The 26906-nt window shown below is 38.3% G+C and overlaps 1 protein-coding gene and 1 non-coding gene across 2 annotated transcripts in view; one reads left to right on the forward strand and one right to left on the reverse strand.

Annotated features, from left to right (window-relative positions):
• The window catches only part of LOC110879815 (glutamate receptor 3.2-like), a 70641-nt gene extending 50967 nt beyond the window's left edge, over positions 1-19674 (reverse strand). Inside the window, exons 1-2 of the mRNA XM_022128355.2 lie at positions 19080-19674; positions 9626-9838 (exon numbers count right to left, since the gene is read on the reverse strand). Of these exons, the coding sequence (XP_021984047.2) occupies positions 9626-9838; positions 19080-19674 (808 nt within the window). The remainder of the gene's footprint in view (positions 1-9625; positions 9839-19079) is intronic.
• Positions 2964-3069, forward strand: LOC118482878. Its single transcript, XR_004869106.1, has one exon. It is a non-coding gene; the product is annotated as a small nucleolar RNA R71 (small nucleolar RNA).
• Positions 19675-26906: the final 7232 nt, after the last annotated feature.

Below are 26906 nucleotides of genomic sequence, written 5' to 3' on the forward strand. Positions count from 1 at the left end.
CCACACTTACCCGTTGCTTGTCCCAAGCAACCACTTCACAAACTATTTTTAACCATAAGCGACCAATCGTGCGAACCAAACTAAAGTGCCGTCCTTTTTACTAACTTTTTATCATACCACAAAACACACCCCTCACAAAAACTCTCGGTGACAAGAAAAATTAGCAAGTTATGCTAAACCACTCAATGCATATATGTGTGTGTGTGCGACAATAAGCTTGTATGAAAATCAAGTTTCCTCCTAACCAATATCTAACATGCTTTTGAATCAAAGGAACTTACGGGTTGTTATGGGGCTAGGTGCAAAGGTAGGAAAATGGTGGAACATATATATAAGAGCTAATTTTGATTTGACCCGGTTTTATTTCCAAAGCAAACGACTATGTACCAAAACATCATAAACTTCTAACTACTATTGCACTAATGACTTCTTTTTGTATTTTTCTCATATTTTTCTTTTTTTTCTTTTTTTTTCTTTTTCTTTTTCTTTTTTTTTTTCAAAACACATAAAACTCAACAATATATACAAAGACATCACAATCACAACATTATCCTAAACCGGGTCATCTCAATAGGGTATAATTTATATGGGAAGTAGGCTTTGGGTTTCAATCGAATGGCTTAAGGCTTCAAACATAGCTTTATATGGACCAAACCCCCACCCCTCACAATACCAAGCTCATATATGTAACGTATGAGGTCCAACCCACCAATCCCGCACTCTCACACATCTAGACGAGGCTTCCTAAAAATCCCTTATCATTTCCAAAAGCATGCTAACTCTAGGATTTAACAAGTATTCACACACAAGTTCTATTTACACACTACACACACCGCCACTCAAGCAAAGAATTAATTCTCATATGTGGTTCAATTCTCACCAAGAAAAAACTAAGAACGGGTGTCGGTGTGTTAAATGGTACAATATCAAGTTTTCAATTTTTTACACTTTTCGCTTGGATTTGCAAAAATTTTTGAATTTCTCAAAAATTTCCCCCATCCCCACACTTGGGATACATTGTCCCAATGTATGGTTTTGAGGGAAAGATCGCTTTCAACAAGAACACCCACATTTGCTTCGCATCTTGAACCCCAATTTTTTATTTTTTTTTTATTTTTTTTTATTTTATTTCTAAAAACACCACCAACTTTCACAACCCAACAAACACATCAACATCAAAACACCACCCTACCTCCCAACCATAAACTAAAGCAAACAACTAACTAACTATATTTCAAAGCTAAAGAACACAACAAGACTAAGGAAAGAGTACATCGACCTGGTGAAGTTTGATACAACAAATGTTGTAGAAAATCTGACTTCCTCTCACTACCTTCACACCAATCTCCGCACATCTTCCCCACACTTGAGTGTTACCATGGCCCTGAAACATAGAAAAATAAAAATAGAAAGATCAATATAAAACCCCGGGTTGCCTCCCGAGCAGCGCTAAGTTTCGAGGTCTTCAGCCAGACCGTGCCACCCCCATTTATGGTGGCTCAAAGAACCGGTTCCTATCACTTCCATCAATTCCTTATGCCATTGAGCAAAATGCATCCATCTTGTTTTGACTCGGTGGGTAATCAAATACGCTCTTGCTTGACCCCATATGTGTTTCTTCACGGTCCGGTGGGTGCTTTTTTCTCATTCTTTGAAACACATTTTTCATACAATCACTAGACTCACCACCCTTCCCCTCAATGGACTCATAACTAATCACTCTAGTTTGAACATCAAAAGACAACTTACGGTTCTTTTCGGTCATGGTAATAACCTCGTCTCTACAATTAATTTGAGCATTTGCCGTGTATAGAAACGGTCGACCTAAAATTACCCTTTGTTGTGATGCCATGTTGGTAGAAGCATAGTCCAAAACTAGGAAATCCACCGGGTATTCAAACTCTCCCAATTGAATCTTAACATTCCTAACCATTCCCCGTGGACGCCTCCAACTTTCATCCGCCAAGCTCACCATAGTGTCTATATCTTCAAGCGGACCAAAGTCGTACATATCGTATAGATCGCTTGGTAGCACACTCATGCTTGCCCCGTAGTCCAACAATGCGTGAGGGATTTTTAATTTTTCCACGCGGATAGGCACGATTGGTACTCCATATTCTTTATCATTCTCGACTTCGGCGTCTTTTTCCAAACCTGCATTCATTTGACACGAAGAAGTTAGACATTTTTCATTAAATTCGGTACTAGGAACGGTGCTTACCACATTGATATTAACGCTTTTTATATTCTTGGGATTTGTCAACGTATCACTTGGTAGCTGGCCTTTTGCTTTCTTCAAAATTGCCACTTCACTCGCAAGTTGACCCATTTGAGTAGTCAAAGTTTGAATAGCTTTATCACGGGCCTCGTCCTTTTGCATCCGAACCTCATCACATTGATTCATTCGTTGCATTTCAACTTGCATCGCTTTCAACATCTCCATCACTTCGTTTCCACCCGAAGAGCTTTGACCCGTTTGATATTGCCTTTGAAATCCTTGGTTTCCTTAGAAATTCGGGTTAGCTTGATTTGACGGGTTCCCATACCGAAAGTTTGGGTGATTTCTCAACCCGGGGTGGTAAGTGTTAGAATTCATATTATAGTTTCTACCACCCCCTCCTTGACCTTGCACAGCATGAACCTCTTCATATTGCCCATCACCTCCTTGGCAATTTTCAGCCGCATGACCTATTTCTTTGCAAATAGTACAAACATCATAAATTTGATTAGTAGTTTGAACATTACCATCGTCAACTGCATGAACTTGCGATCTCGTGACAGCCGGTCGTGCTCTCCTTGATGCTTGGGCTTTCCTCTTTGAGGTAATGGCCATTTGTTCCAAGAACTCCCAATCCTCATCTTCATAATTTGTGCCAAAAGTCCCATTTGTGATGGACATTAAGTCACGTGCATCCTCGGCACACAACCCCTCGTGGAAGGCATTCATCAACTCCCAAAGTTCAATCCCATGATGAGGACAATTTTTGATCATCATATTAAAGCGCTCGAAGGCTTCATGGAACATTTCGCCTTGTTGTTGTTGGAAACTTCTCAACCCCTTTCTAGCATCATTGGTCTTTTGGGCGGTATAAAACTCGTCTAGGAAAATTTGTTGCATTTCCGCCCAAGTATAAATAGATGCCGAAGGCAAAGTGTAGAACCACTTCTTTGCCTTGTCCTCCAAAGAAAATTGAAATAATACCAACTTGATATCATCGGCCGAAAAACCTTGACTCCCAAGAGTATTGCAAATTGAGTCATATGCCTCCAAATGGAAATAAGGCTCCTCCGTTGCTAGCCCCTTGTATTTCGGCAAACTTTGTAAAGAATTGGTTCTTACTTAAAAAGTTCTCCCTTGGTTGTTATGAGGAATAACCACCGGTGAAGGATTGTGCGTTATCACCGGTCTAAAATGTGCTTCAATTCCCCCTGCATTTTCCCTAAGATGCCTCCTTGGCATACCAAATCGACCTCGTGGACGAACTTGACCCATTGGTCTTTGCATGGGCCCTTGTGGTACCATTGGTTGTTGAATTGGCCTTTGAATTTGCGGTTGCACCTGTTGTGGTCAAACTTGTTGCAAAGGAACCGGACGTTGCAATTGCGGCCCTTGTGGCCTTGGCCTAATATGTTGAGGTATGAGTTGTTGTTGTTGCACCCCACCAACATTTGGAATAACTTGCACTTGGCCTTGCATATAACCGTACTCCCCTTGCTCTCCATCACCCCCAATAGCATACCCATCTTCATCATAACCTTCAAATTCCTCATAACCTTCATCGTACCCATCTCCTTGAATTCCCGATGATTGCCCAAATGGAAGAGTCGAATATTGGTAACCCGACTGGTTGGATGGTCGAAACGACGTAGCATGGACAATGGTTGAGCTTGGTGCTATGGTATGGCTTGCATATGATGGACCCGCACCTGGAAAGAAATGGGATAATGGTGGTATAGTGGTAGAAGGACTAAAGGTAATAGTCGGTTCTTCTTGGGTAGTAATGGGTTGTGTGGTGTTGGTTGATGTAACATTTTGGATTATGGTGGGTTCGGTAGTATTTGGTGGAATGGTGGTATTTGGTGAAGGTTGGGTGGATGTTGGTATAAATGATGAAGTGGATTCACCCGTAGTGGGTGGTGGTGGTGGTGGATCCATGTATCGAAGTGGTGTAATTGGTGTAATTGGTGTTGTTGGTGAACTGCTGATTGTATTTTCCCTTAGCAAAATTCTGTTTGCTCGCAAAGTTCGCTCGATTTCCGGATCAAACGCCAATGGTGATAGCTTGTGGGAGCTCCTAGTACGCATGCACCTGTCAATACCTGCACACTAACACACCCAGCGTAAACCAGAAAAATAACAAACTCAAAACAAGAACAAAAAATAACACACGTTGCGCACTACTCCCCGGCAACGGCGCCAAAATTTGACGTGATATCGTGGTCACGCAAATTTAATCCCAAGAACAACTAAATAGATAGTGGTAAGTGGGTATCGAACACAGGGAGTTTGTGGAAAATGTGTTATTTTAGAGGTGTATCTCTAAGTAGTATACATAATGTGTTCCACATCTGTAATCTGAAGAAGTGTTTCGCTGACGAATCACTGGTCATACCGCATACAGATATACACATTGATGAAAGCTTGAAGTTTGTGGAAAAACCATTGTCGATTGAGGATCGACAGGTGAAGAAGCTTCGAAGGAAGTATATACCTATTGTTAAGGTCAAATGGGATGCCCGTAGAGGTCCCGAATACACATGGGAGGTAGAATCCACGATGAAAGAAAAATACCCTCATTTGTTCCAGTAAATCTCGAGGTCGAGATTTCTTTTAAGGGGGTGAGGATGTAACACCTCGGAAATTTACGTCCAATAATGCAAAGACAAGTGGCATAGGCTTTGGATATGTGAAAACATACTTTAGAGGGACTAAAGTTGACAAACAGTGAAACTATGGAATTATAAGGGTCCAAAGTGTCAACAATGGAAAGATAGGCTCTAAAATAACCCTACATAATGTTTATAGTCTCAAACGGTTAAATCATGGATCATACAAAGCGGAAAATGTAAGAAAGTGAGGAATTACAAACTACAGGGGCTAAATGTGTCAACATGTTGAATTTATACCTCTGAGTAATCTTTTGGCAAACCCGAAGCTTTGTAATGCTAAAATATACTCACTAGAATATGTGGTAAAAATTTCGTGAAGTTTCGCTATCGTATGAGAAAGTTATGATCAAAACCGTACATGAAGGGCTAAATGCGTCAACGTCGAATTTCATGACTTTTCGGGTGAGCGCAAAGTTAACCGAGGACTTTACCATGTTGGTAAATGTCCCAAGGTCCTTAAAAATCAAGTTTGAAGGTCTAATGAGCAAGATAGAAGGCCAAAACCTCGTAACCAAGGACCAGGGACCAAAACGCAAAGTTTAAAAGGATTTTTGGTGGATCAGAAGGTCCAGGCGACCCGCCTGGAGCCCCTTACGCGGGGCGCGTGGTCTGCCCAGCGACAGAAACATAAGGACAGCTGCCAGTTTGATCAAATTTCGAGTTGGTTACAGCTTTTATCACCTCCCAACCTCACCAATCGAATTTCATGCAGCTAGGGACACTTGTATGCATCTCATATCAGTCCTAGACTCACATGGCAGCCTCTAATCAAGATCAAATCTCCATATAAGGGTCTTGAGTTAGAAACATATGAACACTTGAACTTTCAAAAATTCACAAGAACGATTCTGGAGCTTTCTGGTCGTCAAGGCTGCTTCATAGTGATCTCTAAGCTTCATTAGGACTCTTGTAAGTATTCATACCCTTCTCTAATTCGTTCTAGCTTAGATTATTAGCCGAAAGTCAATCCGTCGTAACTCTAGTTTGACTTTTTGATTAAACGAAAATGGCTCAGTCATTTCTCAAATTGAAAGTACCTACAAGTTGGTATTTATGTGGGAAACAAACCCTCAAAAGGGTATTTTCTGATTCCCACTCTAAGCATGATTATTGTCGAGTCAAAGTTGTTCTTAAAAAGTCAACAGAACGAATTTTTGCAAAATCTAGCATAAATAGTAATGTAGGTTACATGCAATCAGTTTGATCATCAAAATAACTTTGTAATGAATGTAAGAACATGTTTTATCATGATCAACTCGATAATTTTTAGTATAAACCCGGATTGGAACCGAAAGTCTTACAAAATGACTTTTTCTTTGACTCTCGATTCGGATCCGTGCATGCATGTTTGAGATCTGCCTTAGAGCTTATTTTGGACCATTTTTATATATGTGCAACTCTCTGAGATTTTAAGACTTGGTTCAACACTTGTCCGATTCATATGCATGTTACCGGTTTATGCTTAAATATGACTATTTTGCCCTTTTTGCTATAAAACGTGATTTTTGGAAAAGTGAAAGAGTAGAAACCTTTATTACTGATTTATAAACTTACACCAAAAATTTGATATCAGTTGGAGGTCCAGATTTAGAGTTATGCCCGATATCGTAAATCTAAAGCTTTATGTTAAATAAACGGCGTAATTAGCGTATAACCTATTTAAGCCCACTTTTTGATATCAAACTTTTTAACCGCTGATGTTATATAATATTTTGGGATTTTTGAAGATTTTTATTTAATTGTTAGCTGATCGTATCATAGGTCTCTAAGTTTAATTCGGTAGATACCGAATTTACCCTTTTAAGCCATAAAATGAGTTTTACAAATCTTTTTGACCCCAAACCTTTTTCTACTGATTTTATTTGTTAAATAAATCATTTTGAGTATTTTGGAAATATAAAAAATCTCAGCTTTCTTTTAAAAACCCGGAAACGGCTCTAAATCGCCTTTTAAAGCGTTTTTAACGCCTAGTATGCACTATAACCATATTATACATATAAGTTTGACACCTACTGATATTCTTAGTATATTTTTATAAAATAACAGTAAGTATAAGTTTTTGAACTCAGGTTTCCAGTTTTGACATTTTTAGCCCTTGTTAAATTACCAAAATACCCCTAAGGTGCATAGTTTGATTTTAAATGATAAGTTTCATATATGGGATATACCCTACTGTTATAATATGTTAAATTAAGTATTTTTACTGTATAAATCAGACCTACAACTCAGATTACAAATTTAACTCATTTATAATCTTTTAAATGACCAAAATGCCCTTATAAGGCATAAGTTGAGTTTAAACTCATTCGGGGCATAATAGAACATAACTTACTGATATTATGACATATATAGAGCATATTATCTCAGGGAACTTGCATATGACTCTTATGGTTACCCGTAACGCTCTTTTAGCGTTCGGTTCGGTTTATGTAACTAGTTTGCATAAATTAACCGAAACGGGTCGAACATTATCATTTTTGTCTCAAAATCCAGAATGTATTTAGCATACCCATATTATACAAGTATTCAAACTTGTCGGGTCTAAATCACATTCTATCCGGTCTTCGCTTAATCGTGCGTTTGAACCGTATCGTCCTTAAAACTAACCGATCTAAGTTTAGACTTAAATAAAGATCCGTTAGGAATCTAATAGGTTATATAAACCTTTGTTCCAGAATAGAAGAACCAGTAAAAGCTACCTTCACTTGCTAGTTGTGATTTATACTTACCGAGGTAAATACTTTTAACTTATTTTCCCTATACGGGTTTGGGGTACGGTATATAATATACCGCTTGGTCCGGCATCGAATTCTTTAATTGAATAGTGGTTAAATTTATTGAGATGCCTTGTTTTGAATGTGTATTATTGCTTAAAGCCTTTGGGGGGTTGATGACCATGTCCCGGATATCCTTGGCATCATCTTACGAGATGGCCACGACCTGAGCACGGGGTGTAGGCGTACACCCGTCAGTGTATAACTCTATATTGTGGTGTGTCTATTAATCTTTAACCCGGCACGAACCGGGCTACTGAACGCATAAGTAACATGTAAATCCTTTACAAGATTATTATAAATAATTATCCCAAGTTATAAAAAAATATTTTATGCCATGTGCATTTAAATAAATTTTCAACCTTTTCAAAATGAGTCAGTTAAATTGTATTTACCAGTGTAAACTGACGTATTTTTACCAAAAAGGTTAAGTGCAGGTACTACACAAAATAGGCTGGCTGTCTTCTAGAGCGTCCACAATAAGTCTCGCAAGCTTGGATAACAATAAATCTGTTGAACAATATCTTATTTTATTTTGATCCGCCTGTGGATCCGTTTCAACTATTAGTGATATTTAATACTACACACTATAAATGTTGAAATGAATCTATCTTTGCTTCCGCTGTGCATTTATATATTGTGTTGTTTGTATATGATGATGCCAACTACGTCACTATACTCCCCACCGGGCCCACCGGTGACACGTGGAAATTAGGGGTGTGACATATGTACCTTCTCCTCTTGCAACTTTCTCTCAGCCTCAACCACTTGACATCTAATTTCGGCAGCAACAGACTGAGAAGTCTTGAGCTAACCCTTGAGTCCTTCATTCTCCCTCCTCAAATCGTCAATCCGCTGTAGCATGCCAGCACCCCTGAAAAAACATTCGGTGGGTGGTGGAGAATTATCCGGTGAGTGGTGAGCACCACCAAATCACCATCCCCTTTAACGCAGAAGCTTGATTGACGAAAAATAAATGTTGTTGGAAACGTAAGTGCATTAGCTTCTAGATCAACGATATTGAGTTTATTGCCGTTGATTCCATGCTTCAGTTATTGTTTTATATTTTTCTAATTTTTTTTTTGGGTTTTGGTGATGGTATAATAAGTACAGGGAAGAAAACTAGATCTGCCATGAATGGTGTTTTTTGGAGCTTTTGGTTTGTTTTGGAGAAGAAGAGAGGAAGGGGGTGGGGTTACGGGGAATGGGTAGTGTGGTTTTAGTTATTTTTTTTATAATAAGTAAGGGTAGTTAAGTAATTTTACATAGACAAAACTGAGAAAACTAACCCTCTATCACGCCAGAAACTATTCGGGAACGAAAATTGAAAACTTGGGGACTATAGAGGTAATTTTAGAAAGTTAGAGACTAAAGGTGAAAAAATGCTAAATCACAGGGACTATCCGGGCATTTAACTCAAATAAAAAAATAACTGTCGCTATTTACGCTATCAGTCGCTATAATCCAAATAGCGAAACTTCATCAATTCCCTACATAGCACGCTACAGCGATCGCTATAGCCGCTATTGACAACTATGATCCTTATAGTAGCTTGTTTAGATGTACATTTTAAGGACTCATGTTAAGGAATTATTACTGAAATAAGGGTTTAGAGGTATCCCATGTTCGGATTTTTATGGCTAACCCTTTTTGTAAGACGTGTTGCGTCTTGTTGACTTATTTGACTCGTTTAATTAAAGGGGTCATAAATCATGTTAACTACACTCAACTTTTTTACCTAAAATGATTTTATCAATTGAAAACTAAGATGTATATTTTGTAAGTTCAACCCATTTGCGACCCGTTAAACACATATATTAGGTGGTGTTCAAATTCATCAATTCAAGCCACCAATGACTAACCCAATACGATTGCCACCCAAGTAAAACTAAAAAGCTTTTAAGGAAGTAGCATAAAAAATTAAGGGTAAAACAAAATTACATGAACTAAAAAAACATTACCACCAGCAATACCGAGAAAGCCACTGTGGTTCGCATCATGAATGGAAAGACTCAATCTTTTTCCAGGCAAAACGTTGGGATTGGAGTTAACATCATCCACAGCTGCCTTCATGGCAATGGTTGAGACCTTCCCATTGACGGTATTCATGGTCATAATGGCTCCAATGTTCACCGTATCCCTCTTCGAAAACGAGAACACATGAACTGAGAATACTAACACAAAAGTTAACATCACTAAACCCCTCATAGCAAAATGGCGTTAGATTAATACCCATCAGAAAGCGGTATTAAATAAACACTGATGAGGAAAAGAGTTGTCGAATTAATGAATATAAAACACAATTAAAGCAACAAAAATAGTAAAAAGCAGAAACCCATTAAGCAAAATTAGCATCTTTGATTAGGAAGTTAAATAAAAAGAGTATGTACGGATGATTGGATTTTGGATGTCACTTACTTCATCGATTAATATTCTGCCAGTGGCAAATGATTGGACGGAGGTGAATGGAGGTTGATGATGGTGAATTGTCATCTTCACTTGCACAGAGGGTTTAACTGTTTAAGAGCACAGGGTTTTGACTTCTTGACTTTTGGATTTTCTTTTTAACACCAAGGTAACCTACTAACTAAAAAACATAAATTGTTTCAATATAATAAATAAACTATGACAGCTAGGGCGGAATTTTTTATCTCGCTAATGGCTCAATTTCTTTTAAGATTTTCGAAGACAGCTAAAAAAAACTATTAAGTATTTTTAAGAAAACTAGATATATGACCCGGGATTAGGATCAAATACAAAGGATGCTAATTGTAAGAAGTGTAAAAAGGATTTATAGAGTGACAAGTGTCCAATAACCTAAAAAAACCCACTACACAAAAAAACCCACTACAAAAAAAAAAAAAAAAAAAACCTTAATCATCCACCACCACCAAAAACCTAAACCCCCACCCCCCCCCCCTCACACACATCACCCACCCTAAAAAAAAAAAAAAACAATTTTTTTTTTTTTTTTTTTTTTTTTTTTTTTTTGCCGAAGGGGTGGGGGTTTAGGTTTTTGGGTGGGGGTGGGTGTGGGTGTTTAGTTTTTTTTAGATTTTTTTTTAGGTTTTTGGGGGGTGGGGGGGGGGGGTTAGGTTTTTTTAGGTTTTGGGGTGGGGGGGGTGGGGTGGGGGGGGGGGGTTAGGTTTTTTTAGGTTTTTGGGGGGTGGGGGTGGGGGGGGGGTTTAGGTTTTTTGGGGGTTTTTTTGTGAGGTATAGTTTTCTTTCGTTTTTTTTTTTGCCGGGGGGGGGGGGGGGGGTTGGGGGGTGGGGGGGGGGGTTTAGGTTTTTTGGTTGGGGGGGGGGGTTAGGTTTTTGGGTGGTGGTGGGAGGGGAGTGGGGGTGGGTGTTTAGGTTTTTGGTGGTGATGTAGTGGGTTTAGTTTTAGGTTATTAGACACTTGTCACTCTATAAATCCTTCTTACACTTCTTACAATTAGAAGACTTTGTAGAATAACTTGACCCATATGACCCGTGCTTTGCAGGTAAATGTAAAATGCTAAACGAAACACCTGTGGAGCGTTTTAACGTGCAAAAATTAGACTGAAACGTTAAAAATAGAATAGAATAACTAAGCCGATTTAGGACCCGCACGTTGTGATGGCCCAGTTAAACAGACAAAAAATATACGTAAAAACGTTGAACCACACACATATGTCACAGTGTGTTAACGCATATAATTTAGACCGAAAGGTAAAACGAAAAATTTGTGAAACAGGAAAAGTAGAGACCAAAGTTGAAAGTGGAAAAGTGTTGGATTAAAAATGAAAAATATTTTGTGATAAATTTGTAAAAGATTAAAATTATAAGGGTTTAAAGTAAAAACACTGAATAGTAAGAGACGATGAACCACGCATGCGCGTTGCGTGATGTTAACTCACAAAAAATTAAACCAAAACGTAACATATAAAAAAGGATAAATAAGTTGATTTAAAAGTATAAAGATTAAAAAGAAAAAAAATGAACGAACATTATAATGCACAAACATAAAAGGTTGAAAAGTAAAAGAACTAAAAAGAAAATAAAAGGTAGTGATTCTGTTAGTGGAGTAGAATTTGCTAAATAATATATAGTTAATATAGGAATAACTTTGAATAATAGTAACCAAGTTTTGAATATGTTCTATTAAAATAATATATAATACTAATAAAAGAGTAATTTTAATGCCACGTGGCATTCTTTTATAATAAAGTATTTCATCAAAATGCCATGTGGCAATTTTTCATGCTACCTCAACTATATAATAAATAATAAAATTAATATAAAGGCTATTAAATGATTGAATTTAATATATATTAGAAATAATCTTATATTTAAGATTATATCTCTTCAATAATCTTAATTCTTAATAATTAATATTACTTATCTACATACTTATACTTTAATATAATATCTATACTTTAGTAAATAAAAAATTAATTCTCAAAAAAAGATGAGATAACTAAAAATTTATATACTCATCACCATTTCGGAAATAGCAGGTATGCTCCCTATGGTTTGTCATTTTGTTACTCGGATAGTCCCCTGACATTTACTCCGGGGACTATCCGAGTAACAAAATGCAAACCATAGGGAGCATACCTGCTATTTCCAAACTAACTGACATCTACTCAAGGGACTATCCGAGTAACACAATAACAAACCATAGGGAGCATACCTGCTATTTTCAAAAGGTGGGGACTAAATGTGAAAAAACGTGAAACCACAGGGACCATCCGGGCAATTAACTCTATTTTGTATTTAAAAAAAAATTCTTACTTCGTAAATGCATCATTTAAAATGAGTAATGTTATATGTTCTTTAATTTTGTATGTATAGTTCATATTAGGGTTATATGTATTCATATCAAAATTTATATTTATTATGTGTGCTGCAAGATATAATATGAAATATAATTTTTTTGAAATTTATAGTCGTCATGTCCTTTAAACACAACCAACCTCAACAATAATATATTAATTTAAAAAACTCATTTAAGATTATATAAATGAAAAACACATTTATTTTCCCAAAGAACTTGATCAACTCCATAATATTTTAAAGCCTTTCATTTTCTATCCTCAAACCTATGTAATACATGGGTCTATAAACTAATATAGTTAATATAAGGATAACTTTGCATAATAGCAAACAAATTTTGAATATATTCCATTAAAATCACTCTAAGTTTGATTAAAAAAAACTATATTTTACTTTTTTACCAAAAATAAAATACTAAATTTTACTCTTTTTACCTGATCTATAATACTAAATTTTATTATAATGAACTATTTCAAATAAAAAGTTCTTCATTGTCGCAACCTCCGACCCCTACCCCGGGAGCGGGTGCCGCGAGATCCAGATCAGTGGTATCGGTGTTTATTAATTTGGCAGCGGAAATGAGATATCAGAACCGTAGTTAGGAAATATTTTTATCAGAGTTAAACACCAAACTTTTTATTACAAATCATTGGGATAAAACCCAAGTTCATTTGACAGTACATTTGTAGGGATAAACCCTAATTATTGAAAACAAAAACTTCTTTTTATTTAGGTAACTTTTATAGCCACTTTTTTTCAAGCCTTCAGTGCTCTCCAGCTGGCTTCTATTGGCTTTCACATTGTGTTACCTTAAACGCGTTTTAAAAACATTTTAGCAAGAAATACTGGCAAGTACATTCCATTTTGTAAAGCATCCGTTGTTTACACATTACAGTATTAAGGGCGATTACGATGTTTATATCTACACAATTACTCGGCCAATACGTGTCACTCGATGGATCTGTGATTATGGTCATATCACACATTGGATACCCGTGCCCAATTGTGAAGGTTATCAAATATTGTATATAAACCCCATAATACTGGCAGCAATTGTAGAATTAAAGAGACTTAATCACTGTAATTGTATTTGAAAACATTTAAGGTTTTGGTAAAACATTTTGACTCACAAAAATGTACTTTCAAATAGTGAGAAAAAGTGAATGTACTTACATTGTAGATTTAGGTGATACTATTATAGCTTCTGATGATTCTCCTGGTTATTATCTATTTAAATTAAACAATGCACACGTGTTAGTAAAATAACCCAAATCATATTAACCGTACAACCCGAGACAGAATTCCAATGACTGAGATAGGCAGAGCCTTGACATGCATTACGGAATCCTAAATCAATCGAGTGTAGCATGAGACAGAACTCCAACAACTGAGTCAGCAGAGCCTTGACATGCGTTACGGAGCCCTAAATCGATTGTGTGGGGTAATAGCAGGGTTATAATACTTACAACGAGGCAGGGGTTCTCTTTATAGTGGGTATTATGCCAGGGTATAATAATTACCTACAGAATATTTGAGAGAGAATTTGATTTCTGAACGAATTGTCAAATGAGCTCGTCGATCCTATTTATAGGCCAGATTTAAAGCGGCTCGCGGCCCGCATAGACCTTAGCTAACTCTCTCCCGCCCCGCGAGAGAGTAGACTAGGGTTTAGGGTTGATGGGTCATCGAGTATAGCCTTGCCAAGTGTCGACACGTGGCGGCTTCGTTTGCCCGGCAAGTCACTGGGCCTCGCGCCCCGTGAGAGAAGAAGGAGGTCTTGGTCGCGCCCCGTATATGGGGTATATTAGGAACGTTTTAGGGTCACATTAAGGGTTCAATGAGGGTTGTTATATCCTCCCCACCTTGTTTTAGATCTCGTCCTCAAGGTCCACTGGAACAGGAGTGGGTATTTCTTCTTCATTTCTGAATCGAGTTCCCAAGTGTATTCTGGTCCTTTCTGGGAATCCCATTTCACTTTGACCAGAACTAGTCTCTTGTGTTTGAGATTCTTTATCTTTCTGTCTTCAATCTGAACGGGTTTCTCGATACACTTAAGTTTCTCATTTACCTCTATGTCCTTAAGAGGTATCACTAAGGATTCGTCAGCTAAGCACTTTTTGAGATTACATACATGAAACACATCATGTATTCTTGCCATTTCCTCTGGCAGTTGTACCTGATAGGCTACAGGTCCTGTTCTTCTAATAATCTTAAAAGGTGCAACATACCTGGGGCTTAGCTTTCCTCTTTTAACGAATCTGACTACTCCTATGGAGAAACTTTAACAATACTTTATCTCCTACTTGAAATTCTAAAGGTTTTCGTCTGTTATCTACATAACTCTTTTGACGATCTCGTGCTGCTTTTAGTCTTTCGTTGACTTGAATTATCTTATCTGTTGTTTCTTGCACTATCTCTGGTCCAGATAATTGTTTTTCTCCAATTCTACCGAACAGACTGGAGTTCAACACTTTCGTGCATAAAGTGCTTCAAAAGGTGCAGCATTAATGCTTGTATGATAGCTGTTATTGTAGGAAAATTCTATTAATGGTAAATGGTCTTCCTAATTTCCTCCGAAATCAATTACATAGGCTCTAAGCATATCTTCCATATCTGAATTGTCCTTTCGCTTTGTCCGTCCGTTTGTGGATGATAAGTTGTGCTTAGATTTAACCTGGTTCCCATTGCTTTTTAGAAACTTGTCCAAAAATGAGAAGTAAAACGGCTATCTCTATTGGATACAATAGATAAAGGAATTCCATGTAATGAAACTATTTCATTTACATATAACTTGGCTAACCGTTCCATACTGAAAGTTTCCTTCATTGGTAAGAAATGAGCAGATTTGGTCAATCTGTCAACAATCACCCAGATTGTATCATTTCCTTTCCTTATCTTGGGTAATTTGGTAACAAAGTCCATCTTTATCAATTCCTATTTTCATATTGGCATTTCCAATTGTTGCAATAATCCTGAGGGTTTCTGATGCTCACCTTTAACTTGTCAACAAGTTAGACATTTAGCAACGTAGTTTGCTATATCCTTTTTCATTTCTATCCACCAGAAATTCTTTCTTAAATCTTGATACATCTTATCACTTCCGGGATGTATCGTATATTTAGACTTATGAGCTTCTTCTAGAATTCTGTGGCGTAGGTTTCCTTGTTTAGGTATCCACATCTTTTTCTTATGGAACTTCCAAATTCTATATGTTCCTTGTTCTAATTCCTTAATAATTCCCTTTAAACTTTCAAAATCGTCCTTGATTGTTGTTTCCTGTACTTCTCTAATTTGCTCATTTAAATCTACTTGTAGATTTAATCTGAGAAAACGTACTCGTTTTGGTTTTTCGTGATACTTTCGACTTAAAGCATCAGCTACTACATTAGCTTTCCCAGCATGATACTGGATATCACAATCATAATCACTAAGAACTTCCATCCAACGTCTCTGTCTCATATTTAATTCTTTTTGCCCAAAAATGTACCTTAAACTCTTATGATCGGTGAAGACAACAAATTTATTTCCATATAAATAGTGTCTCCAAATCTAAAGGGCAAAAATTATGGCTCCTAACTCTAGATCATGGGTTGTATAGTTCTCTTCATGTTTCTTAAGTTTTCTAGAGGCATAAGCTATAACCTTTTTACGTTGCATCAACACACATACATATCCTAACTTAGACGCATCACAATAGACTATAAAGTCTTCAGTTCCTTCTGGTAATGCGATTATGGGTGCGTTGGTTAATCTTTGCTTAAGAATCCTAAAAGCTTCTTCTTGTTTCGGTCCCCATTCAAACTAAACTGATTTGCAGGTCAGTTTGGTTAATGGGATGGCTATTCTAGAGAAATCTTGAATAAACCGTCTATAATATCCTGCCAGTCCAAGAAAACTTCTTACTTCTGTTGGTGATTCAGGGACTTTCGAATTAGTAATTGCCTCGATCTTTGTGGGATCCACAAGAATTCCTTCATGATTAACCAGATGTCCAAGGAATTGCACTTCTTGTAACCAACTTTCACATTTTGAAAATTTAGCATAAAACTTCTCTTTTCTCAACAATGTTAGAAGTGTTTGCAGATGCGTTGCATGTTCCTCTTTACTCTTAGAGTAAATTAGAATATCATCTATACAGACAATTATGAATTTATCCAGGTATGGTTTACATATCCTGTTCATCATGTCCATAAATGCGGCTGGGGCATTGGTTAAACCAAATGGCACGAAGGTAAATTCATAATGACCGTACCTTGTTCTGAAAGCAGTCTTAGGAATGTCCTCTTCCTGTACTTTTAGTTGATAATATCCTGCGTGTAAGTCGTTCTTAGAAAAGAATCGAGCTCCTTGCAGTTGATCGAACAGATCATCGATTCTCGGTAGTGGGTACGGATTCTTAATCGTAATCTTGTTCAATTCTTGGTAATCAATGCACATACATATCGATCCGTCTTTCTTCTTAACAAACAATACCAGGGCTCCCCACGGTGATGAACTTGGTTGTATAAAACCTTTGTCAAGAAGTTCGTCCAATTGTTTCTTTAGTTCATGCATCTCCGTTGGTGGTAGTCGATATGGTGCTTTGGCAGTTGTTGTCGTTCCTGGTATTAGGTGAATCCTAAATTCGACCTCTCTATTAGGTTGTAATCCAGGTAACTCCACTGTAAAGACGTCTGAGAATTTAGATATTATAGGAATATCTTCTAATTCTTTTCCTTTAGTATTAATGATTACGAAAATCATATATACTACTTCTTTCCTTTCTTAACTTGCAGCTTTCATCACAGAGATGAATTTTGTCGATCTGGTTGGCTTATCTCCTTTGATTGTGATCTTTTTACCACTTGCTGAGCTTACTTGTACTGAATTTTGATCACCTAAAATACTGGCATAATTGGCTACCAACCAATCCATTCCTAATACAGCATCGAATCCAGCCAGATTCATTGGATAAAGGTTAGCAAAGAAATGATGGTTCAAGACTTCTATTCTTGCTCCCTGCAAGATCTCACTTAACGGATTCTCCATTAGCTGTCTCTACCAGACAATCTTGTTGAAGTTTGGCTAAGGGTTGGTCAAGAAGTTCGTAGAAAGAGGTATTGATAAAACTTTGGTTTGCACCAGAGTCAAACAATACTTTGGCAAATATATTATTAACTAAGAACGTACCAGCAATCACATCCGGAATCATCTTGGCTTCCTCAGCTGTCAGAACAAACACTTTGACATTTTTCTTAGGCGCTTCAGTTGTCTTAGCCTTGTTGGTTGTTGCTAGAGCTAGTTTCAGACAGTTCGGTTTGATGTGGTCAGTCTCTCCACAATTGTAGCATATCCTGGCACTAGCCTTTCTCCTACAATCTTCTTCCTTATGTCCTGGGTACTTGCAAAAATTGCAGGACACAACACACTTTCCTGAAAGCTTCTTTTTACAAAACTTGCAGTAAGGTGCAGAAGAACCTGTTCCCTTTCCACGGTTGGAATTACCAAGAAGAAATTCCTGGGTAAGCTTTTGAGCTAGGTTCTTTCTCTGGTTTTCCTCTTGTGTACGCGCACCAATTCATCAGTCAACGTATTGGCTAGTTCTACTGCTTCTTCTATGGTTTGCGGTCTTGCTGCCTTGACTACATGTCTAATCTCACTAATCAATCCCCAAATATAACATGAGATTAACACTGGTTCAGACGAGGCTAAGGTTGGCACAATCCTAGCATATTCGAAGAATATGGAAGTGTAACCTTTGCAGTCTATTCCAGTCATTCTAAGATTTAGGAACTTAGTGGCGATTTGTTCTTCCTCATTGGGAGGACAGAATTTTCTTTCAACCATTTCCTTAAAGTTGATCCATTCCATATTATAAACTCTGTCACTTCCCCTAGACGGGAGAATAGTATTCCACCATTCTAAGGCTGCATTTTTGAAAAGATTAGAAGCAAACATAATCTTATCTTCATCTGCACATTTACTTATTTTTATGACTGCTTCTGTCTTTTCTATCCAACGTAAGGCTGCAATAGCTCCTTCATTGACTGAGAATTCTATTGTTTTGCAGGCCAACAATTCTTTATAAGAACAACCGTAAGAAGCGGTTCTTCTTCTTTTAGGAATTGGAGCTTGGATTATAGGTCCGCTATTATCGTTCACACTATGACTTGGCTCAGTGTGTTGGCGTTTACTTCCAATAGCAGATTTATTATTTTCTGCTTCTTTAATAGTCTTGATAATATAGAGCATAACATCTATAATTCCTTGTGCTACTATATGTTGGATGGCACTGTTATCTATTTGGTTTCCATTATTCTCATTATTCTGGTTTTCCTGTTTTACTTCATTGTCCATCTGAATTGTGAACAATTATTAAGTATTAATTATCACATAATAAATTTAATACAAATATTTATACACAGTCACACAGACAATTTTATCAAAAACGTCGATCATTGCGACTTTTACTCTTTTCTTTATATATATATATATATATATATATGATCGGTAACATACTACAACTGGAAATCAAATATACTAGTAGGTATGCATCCATATCTATTTTAGTCTATCTATAGATATTTTTTTATCAAAATACAAAATTACATATATATCTAGGCATTTTCTAGGTACCGCTCCTCCAGTACTGCATTTCATTCTCGTCATACTTCCAAACAAATTTTTCCCCTATCTGTCGGATTCTATTTCCTTCATTCACTAAATTTTCTCCATACTGACAGAGTTCCTGCATACATTCTCGACTCATTGGTGGGTTTAATGGGTCAGGGTTCTGAGGTATGGGTTCCTTGTAAGGGTCGGCGCTATTCATTTTGAAAAATGTTCTATCTTCATCCCACCACAGATCACGTTCTAAAGGCATTGGCTCTTTGGGATTATATAGGGCCGAGTACAACCTATTGTCGTCAAACCATGGATCATATTCTAAAGGTTGTGGGGTTGGAATTCTAGGTAACTTGTTGGGGTCAAATGCACGTATCGGGAATTGGTTGGGTTCTAGCATTTGTTGGTCTGGGAATAAAGGTAACAGTGGTGGTTCAGCTATTTGGTTTAGGTTAGCGTCTACTGCTGTAGTGGCTAACATATGGAAATCGGTCAGTTGTCTATCTAGTTCCTCTTCCCAAGGTGGCTTATTGACTGTTTCCTGAGTCTGTGCATTTGCTTCCCTATTAGCTCTGACTATCGCCCTCCGTTTTTGAAACTTCTTCATTCTTTTTCTTCTCTCATGTGCTCCTCTATTAAACCAACCTCTCTTTTTAGTAGTGAAGGGTTCCTCAGACTATGCCTTAAATATAAATATCCCTTCCTCAGTATCGACTGAGTATCCTGAGGGATTAGGTTAAGATGATGTTCTCTCATCTTTTGGTGAACTATCTAAGTGACGATAAGCGTCCGATGTTCCTTGCTCACTCATACTGTAAACTAACAAATAGTCAAATAACACAATACAATATTTACACGTAGTCACATAAGTTATTTCCTAACACATAATTTAAGAGTCAACCATGGTTGTAAAAGTCCTGACTAGGCTCCGAGTACTCCCCGAGTACTCGCTACAAGGTAGGCTGCTCAGGCACGAGTATTGTTCTCCCAGGCCAATTACTCCCCGAGTAATCTCCGCTTAAGCCGGGTACTTCCCGAGTACTCCTAAATCTGACTAGGGAGCGCCTAGCGACTTTTGCAACCATGGTGTCAATAGAACACTTCTTTGGCTTAAACCCGTGGTTGTAGCTCTGATACCACTCTCTGTCGCAGCCCCCAACCCCTACCCTGGGAGCGGGTGCCGCGAGATCCAGATCAGTGGTATCGATGTTTATTAATTTGGCAGCGGAAATGAGACATCAGGACCGTAGTTAGAAAATATTTTATCAGAGTTAAACACCAAACTTTTTATAACAAATCATTGGGAGAAAACCCAAGTTCATTTGATAGTACATTTGTAGGGGTAACCCTAATTATTGAAAACAAAAACTCCTTTTTATTTAGAAAACTTTTATAGCCACTTTTTTTCAAGCCTTCAGTGCTCTCCAGCTGGCTTCTATTGGCTTTCACATTGTGTTACCTGAAACACGTTTTAAAAACATTTTATCAGCAAGAAATACTGGCAAGTACATTCCATTTTGTAAAGCATCTGTTGTTTACACATTACAATATTAAGGGCGATTACAATGTTTATATCTGCACAATTACTCGCTCAGAATGTGTCACTCGACGGATCTGTGACTATGGTCATATCACACATTGGATACCCGTGCCCAATTGTGAAGGTTATCAAATACTGTTTACAAACCCCAAAATACTGGCAGCAATTGTAGAATTACAAAGACTTAATCACTGTAATTGTATTTGAAAACATTTGACGTTTTGGTAAAACATTTTGACTCACAAACATGTACTCTCAAATAGTGAGAAAAAGTGAATCTACTTACATTGTAGATTTAGGTGATACTATTATAGCTTCCTGGTGATTCTCCTGGTTATTATCTATTAAAATTAAACAATGTACTCGTGTTAGTAAAATAACCCAAATCACATTAAGCGTACAACCCGAGACAGAATTCCAATAACTGAGTCAGGCAGAGCCTTGACATGCATTACGGAATCCTAAATCAATTGAGTGTAACACGAGACACAACTCCAACGACTGAGTCAGGCAGAGCCTTGACATGTGTTACGGGGCTTTAAATCGATCGTGTGGGGTAATAGCAGGGTTATAATACTTACAACGAGGCAGAGCTTTGCTTTATAGTGGGTATTATGCCCGGGTATAATAATTGCCTACAGAATATTTGAGAGGGAATTTGATTTCTGAACAAATTGTCAAATGAGCTCATGGATCCTATTTATAGGCCATATTTAAGGCAGCTCGCGACCCGCGTAGACCTTAGCTAACTCTCTCGCGGCTCGCGAGAGAATAGACTAGGGTTTAGGTTTGATGGGTCGTCGAGCATAGCCTTGCCATGTGTCGACACGTGGTGGCTTTGTTTGCCCGGCAAGTCACTGGGCCTCGCGCCCAGCGAGAGACCAAGGAGGTCTTGGTCGCGCCCTGCGACAACCCTATAATTCTTGTTTTTGTTGATTTTTATAAGTTTAGGGGTATTTCGGGCTCGTTTATCGTATATGGGGTATATTAGGAACGTTTCAGGGTCACATTAAGGGTTCTAGGAGGGTTGTTGTAACAACCCGACTTTGAAAGTCAAAGTCAAAGTACAATTCAAAGTCAAAGTCAAGACATGTCATTATTTAGACTCAAAACGCAGTTATTGGTATTGTCCTATGTGTGTTATTATGTGCTTTACTTGTGTGTGCCTTATATATGTTTTCGGATATTATTTGCAAACGCAATCGCAACTCTATTGCATCACAATTGCATCGCAATTCGAAAAACAGGTGTACTTTTATGCATTTTAGGAGTTATATTATTTGTGTAACTACTTGTTAAATATTGTGTGGTTATCTCATCGCAACGCCTACTCGCAACTCGCTTAAACGAAACGCAGTGCTCAACGCACGAAACGAAAGTCGGAAAACCAACTCGCATGAGCCAACCAATCGAATGACCATACGGTGGAATGATCATCCGATCGGATGGCCATTCGATCGACTGGCCATCCAACCCTCGCACTTGCATCGCCTTTGCCACCTCTCACCTATAAATACCCACCTATCACATCAACTGTTCATTGATGTGACAGCTTTATCCGACCCAACTCGTTCTAGCTCGTTCTAAGGCACTTTTCTCTTGATTCCAAGCGATTCTCGTAAGTTTTCTTCCAAAATCTTGTACGTCTATCATCAGCACACACTTTCTCATCATCTTCCCCATCAAACCTTACATTTTCACCATGGAAATCAACTGATTTGGGTTGTTTTAGGGTGACGTCACCTCGGTTTCTTAGGAACACTGAAGTGTGACCTCATCTCATCAAAGCTTGTTCAGATCTAAAGGATTTCCACATTATATTACACAAATCCTCACTAGATCTAAACAATTTCAACTGTTTTCAAAACTTTCTTTCAACTCTTTTACACTCTTTTCACTCAAAACCATTAGAATCTTGACTCGCTCAAGCTCCCTTCTCATTCCCCAGAAGAGGACCGGTCTAAGGACGGATTTCTAATGAAGAAACGACCGATTCATGGGTTGAACATGAAACTTCATCAAAAGAACAGTGAGTACGACTGAATGGGGTGACTCCCATCCGACCGGATGAGCTGGTCCTTAATGGGATTTCGTTGCTTGACACGTCAGCAGCACGCCGTCTCCGTTAAAACTCTTAAACTTGGAAGTTTTACCAAGTTTTCAAAACATCAGTTCGCCGATCGAATAGCCATCCGACATGATGACCATCCGATCGAATGACTATTCGATCAGGTGACTCGTGAAGTTCAACAATTAAACAATTTTACAAAACTTCAAAGAATATCACTTCCAAAGGAATAGCCATCCGATCGAATGGCCATCCGTCTGGATGACCATCCGACCGGATGACTTGACATTTAGAGATACTTCACACTATTCAAATTGCTACGACGAAAACTTCAAAGTTCAAAACGTTTTACAACACACTCATCAGTCTAACGACCAACCGTCCGAATGGTCATCCATCTGGATGACCATCCATCTGGATGATCATTTGACCGAGTCATCCTTCGACACTTCAACTATTACAGGTTGTTTCATGCACTGTTCAACGCTTACACTATCGTTCTGTACTCAGGCTAACCTCCAAGCGCTCCCTTCAATCCAAGGCATTGTTTATTTATTAAACACATACTGTAAGTATACTCGAACCCATTTTCTTTTTACGCACTTTTGAGTGTTACATAAGTTACCTATACCAATTCACAATTGAACACACAACGATAACACTTTTAACGCTAACCGCTCTTAAGTGTTATACGTGACTCGATGAATGCTTGTATGTTATGTTTACACAGTGTTTGTTTGCCTGACACCATAGCAACGATAGTACTATAGTTTGGACTCAGCACCTATCATGGACAGGGGTTGTTAAGGGTTTTACTTCACATAGTCACAGTGGTTATAATGTGTTGTGCATTCTACAACACGCAGTCATGTCGGTTGCATACTTCGTTGTCGATAGCTTATTTGCTTCACATTTCTACGTGTTACATGCTGGTTATGCGTAAAACGCTTTCACTATACTATATGCTATTAAACTTGTGTACTCACCTTTATACTCTGTGTATTGACTTTATTTTAACGTGTGTGATAGGTGTCTAGGATGCTATGTTTGCTGATCTTTTGTGGAATCAAGATAGGCAGTCTAGAAACTACATCAATTAGAAAATTTAGGTTGTCGTACTTGTTTTGTTCTTGAGACTCCCTGTCTATAATAATTGTTTGTGGGATATTGTTGATTGGTATGGGACAATTAACCGTTTAAATATTGCCATATAATAGTTGTTATGGATCTCTTGAGCAATCTGGTTCGCCTAGTGTCGTGCCCCGATGTTTCTGCCATTGGTTGGGGTGTGACAGATTGGTATCAGAGTCATAACTATAGGGAATTAGGAAAGACACGACCTAGTCCGGGTCGATGTCTTAGAATGACCTACTCTATAGTCTAAGTACTAACAGACCGCCTTGTGCAAACTCAGTAGGGTTTTGCACGAGCTTACTCTTATTACTCTCGCTCGTACTCGCTAAACTACATTCTTATGCAAACACCGAACACCACTTGCCTTTCCTAAGGCAGGTGCAACACACACGATTTTCGAAAACACTCGAATAGCACCATTGAGCGATTTTGTCAAGATTAGGTGTGAAAACCGAGAACTCTCGATAAGATTACTCACTCCACATGTGTTTTCACTATTAACACGAGAATTTTTCGTTGAGTCAGGAGTGAAATTCATATCTCGACAAAATTCTCCATCTCTATCTCGTGGTTTTGCCTCAAAAACAGGAGTAAACTGGTTAAGTTAGGGGTGAAACCCGCATCTTAATGACTTGATCCACTCCCTACTTGGTTTTACAAAACTCTCACCAAAGTTCGATGGATTCCAATGACGTGAGTACGTGGCAGCCAACAGGGATGCGTGCCGTTCGCCATGAATTGGCGAGAGCACAGTCTTTTAGGACAAAACGTGTACTTGAGGCCTTTGAGAATAGTCGAATCACTTTGGGTAGTCGATGTTTATCACCCGAGACAATCTATTTCGAATTCAAGACCGCAATCGCTGTTTTATGAGTTATTGATTTTATGTATTTTTATGTGATTTATATGGATATACACTTATTATGTTTTGGCATTTTGAGCAAAGAATGTTGTGCTTTACACAGATGGTTTCGATTTAACGCTTCTTGCCCTGTTAAAACACACACTACTCACAACGTTCCTCAGAAATCACAGACACACTATGAACTCTCGTACGTTACTCACTATCGCTACTCGCACTCGCAACTCTCACTCGCAACTCTCACTCGCCTTACGCAGCTGTAAAAGATAGGTGAATACGTGCAAAATATGTAGGTGAATACGCGCAAAATATAGTTGGATATGTGCTTACGTGGATTACGTGCTTCTGTGCTTACGTGCCTACGTGCTTATGTCCCTATGTGGATTATGTGACTATGTGCCTATGTGCTAGACGTGTTCCTGATGCTTTATCTAGTAAATATAAGTATACTTGTTAAACACGGTGTGGAGAGATTCGATTGTATCCCTCCTAAATCATACGAGGATGTCTGCTGCAGACAATGTCTTCCCTTGGTTCTCACACTCACCGCCATGCTCAGAGAAGCAGAGATAACAAGTGCATCGCTTCTCTAGTCGCCAAGGAAATGGCCAAAGCCATACCTGTAACACCCCGTGTTTTTGAATGTCAAAGTCAAAGTCAAAGTCCAAGTCAAGTTTGACTTCTTTGACTGTAAAAAAGTCTATTTTATGTTTTGTATTATGTAGAGTAAGTGTTGTCAATCTAAGGAATCGAAGTAACCGAATGTTTAATCGACGCGAACGCTTTACGACTAAGAATAGTAGGAAGTAACAATGCGATAAAGTTACTCAATCAATAATCAAGCTAATCGAACCATCAATCAAACTCGAAACTCGAATTATGTGAATTTGGTGTTATATTACGTGTGTGTGCCTTATGTGTTACCTGTGCGTGTTTTCTTTATGCTATGTGTGGTGATCAATCGAATCGAAACTCGAAACTCAATCGAACTCAATCGAAATCGAATATGGAATGTAGATGCTTGTATGTAGATATAGTGGTTGGGATTAAAAGTAATTTGAATAGGAAACTCTATCGTATTCGTATCGTCTTCAATCGATATCGAAATATCAGAAATCGTCGCACCGAACGCTCAAAACAGGCTGTGGATCGATCAGGCTCCTAGCCGATCGAACAGCCCAGCCGATCGGACGGACTGTCCGATCGAGCAGGCTGTCCGATCGGGATGCCTGGCCGATCGGCCAGCCCTTTCCCCTTTTGGAAGCCTATAAATAGGCCTGTCATTTTCATTCTTTCCACTTTTGGAAACCCTCTGACCGACCAGCTCGTGTTCCTCACTATTTCTCATATTTCTCTCAATCCCAGAAAGATTTCATCCTAAATCTTGTACTTTCTTGATCAATACATGCTCCTACACCTTTCTATCTTTCAAATCTTGATTTCTAACCGTGAAATCATCAAGAACTAAGCATTCTAGGATGATGTCATCATGGTGTTCTTCAAGAACTTCATGTTTTGGCCTCAATCCACCAAGAATCACTTGGATCTAGCCGATTTTGACATAAACAAACTAAGATCTATCACAGATCTGAACATTTACAAGGTGTGAAGGATTGAAAGAAGGATTTCCAACTTTCTTTCAACTCTTTTACACTCAATGCCTTCAAAACAGTAGAAACGGAGCTTGAGCCAACTCACTAATCATTCTAACAGTGGTGTGGTTCAAGTTCGTTCTTTTCTCAGACTAGAGGGCTATTATCGACTATTTATCGAAGGATTCTCTAAGATCGCTGTGCCGCTTACCGCTCTTACCCATAAAGACAAGTCTTTTGTTTGGGGAACCGAACAAGAGTCTGCTTTTCAAACCCTCAAGCATATGCTTTGCAATGCTCCTGTTCTCACGTTGCCCAATGGAAACGATGATTTCACTGTCTATTGTGATGCTTCCAACCTTGGTCCTGGCTGTGTCCTCATGCAACGAGACAAGGTTATAGCTTAGGCATCTCGTCAGCTCAAAATCCACGAGAAGAACTATACAACCCATGATCTCGAGCTAGGCGCAGTTGTTTTTGCATTGAAGATTTGGCGACACTACCTGTATGGTACCAAGTGTACGATCTTCACCGATCACAGGAGTCTACAACACATCTTTAATCAGAAAGAACTTAACATGCGTCAACGCCGATGGGTAGAACTCCTTAACGATTACGACTGTGAGATTCGTTATCACCCAGG

The sequence above is a fragment of the Helianthus annuus genome, chromosome 1 (assembly GCF_002127325.2).
Source record: "Helianthus annuus cultivar XRQ/B chromosome 1, HanXRQr2.0-SUNRISE, whole genome shotgun sequence".
Taxonomy (NCBI): Eukaryota; Viridiplantae; Streptophyta; class Magnoliopsida; order Asterales; family Asteraceae; genus Helianthus; species Helianthus annuus.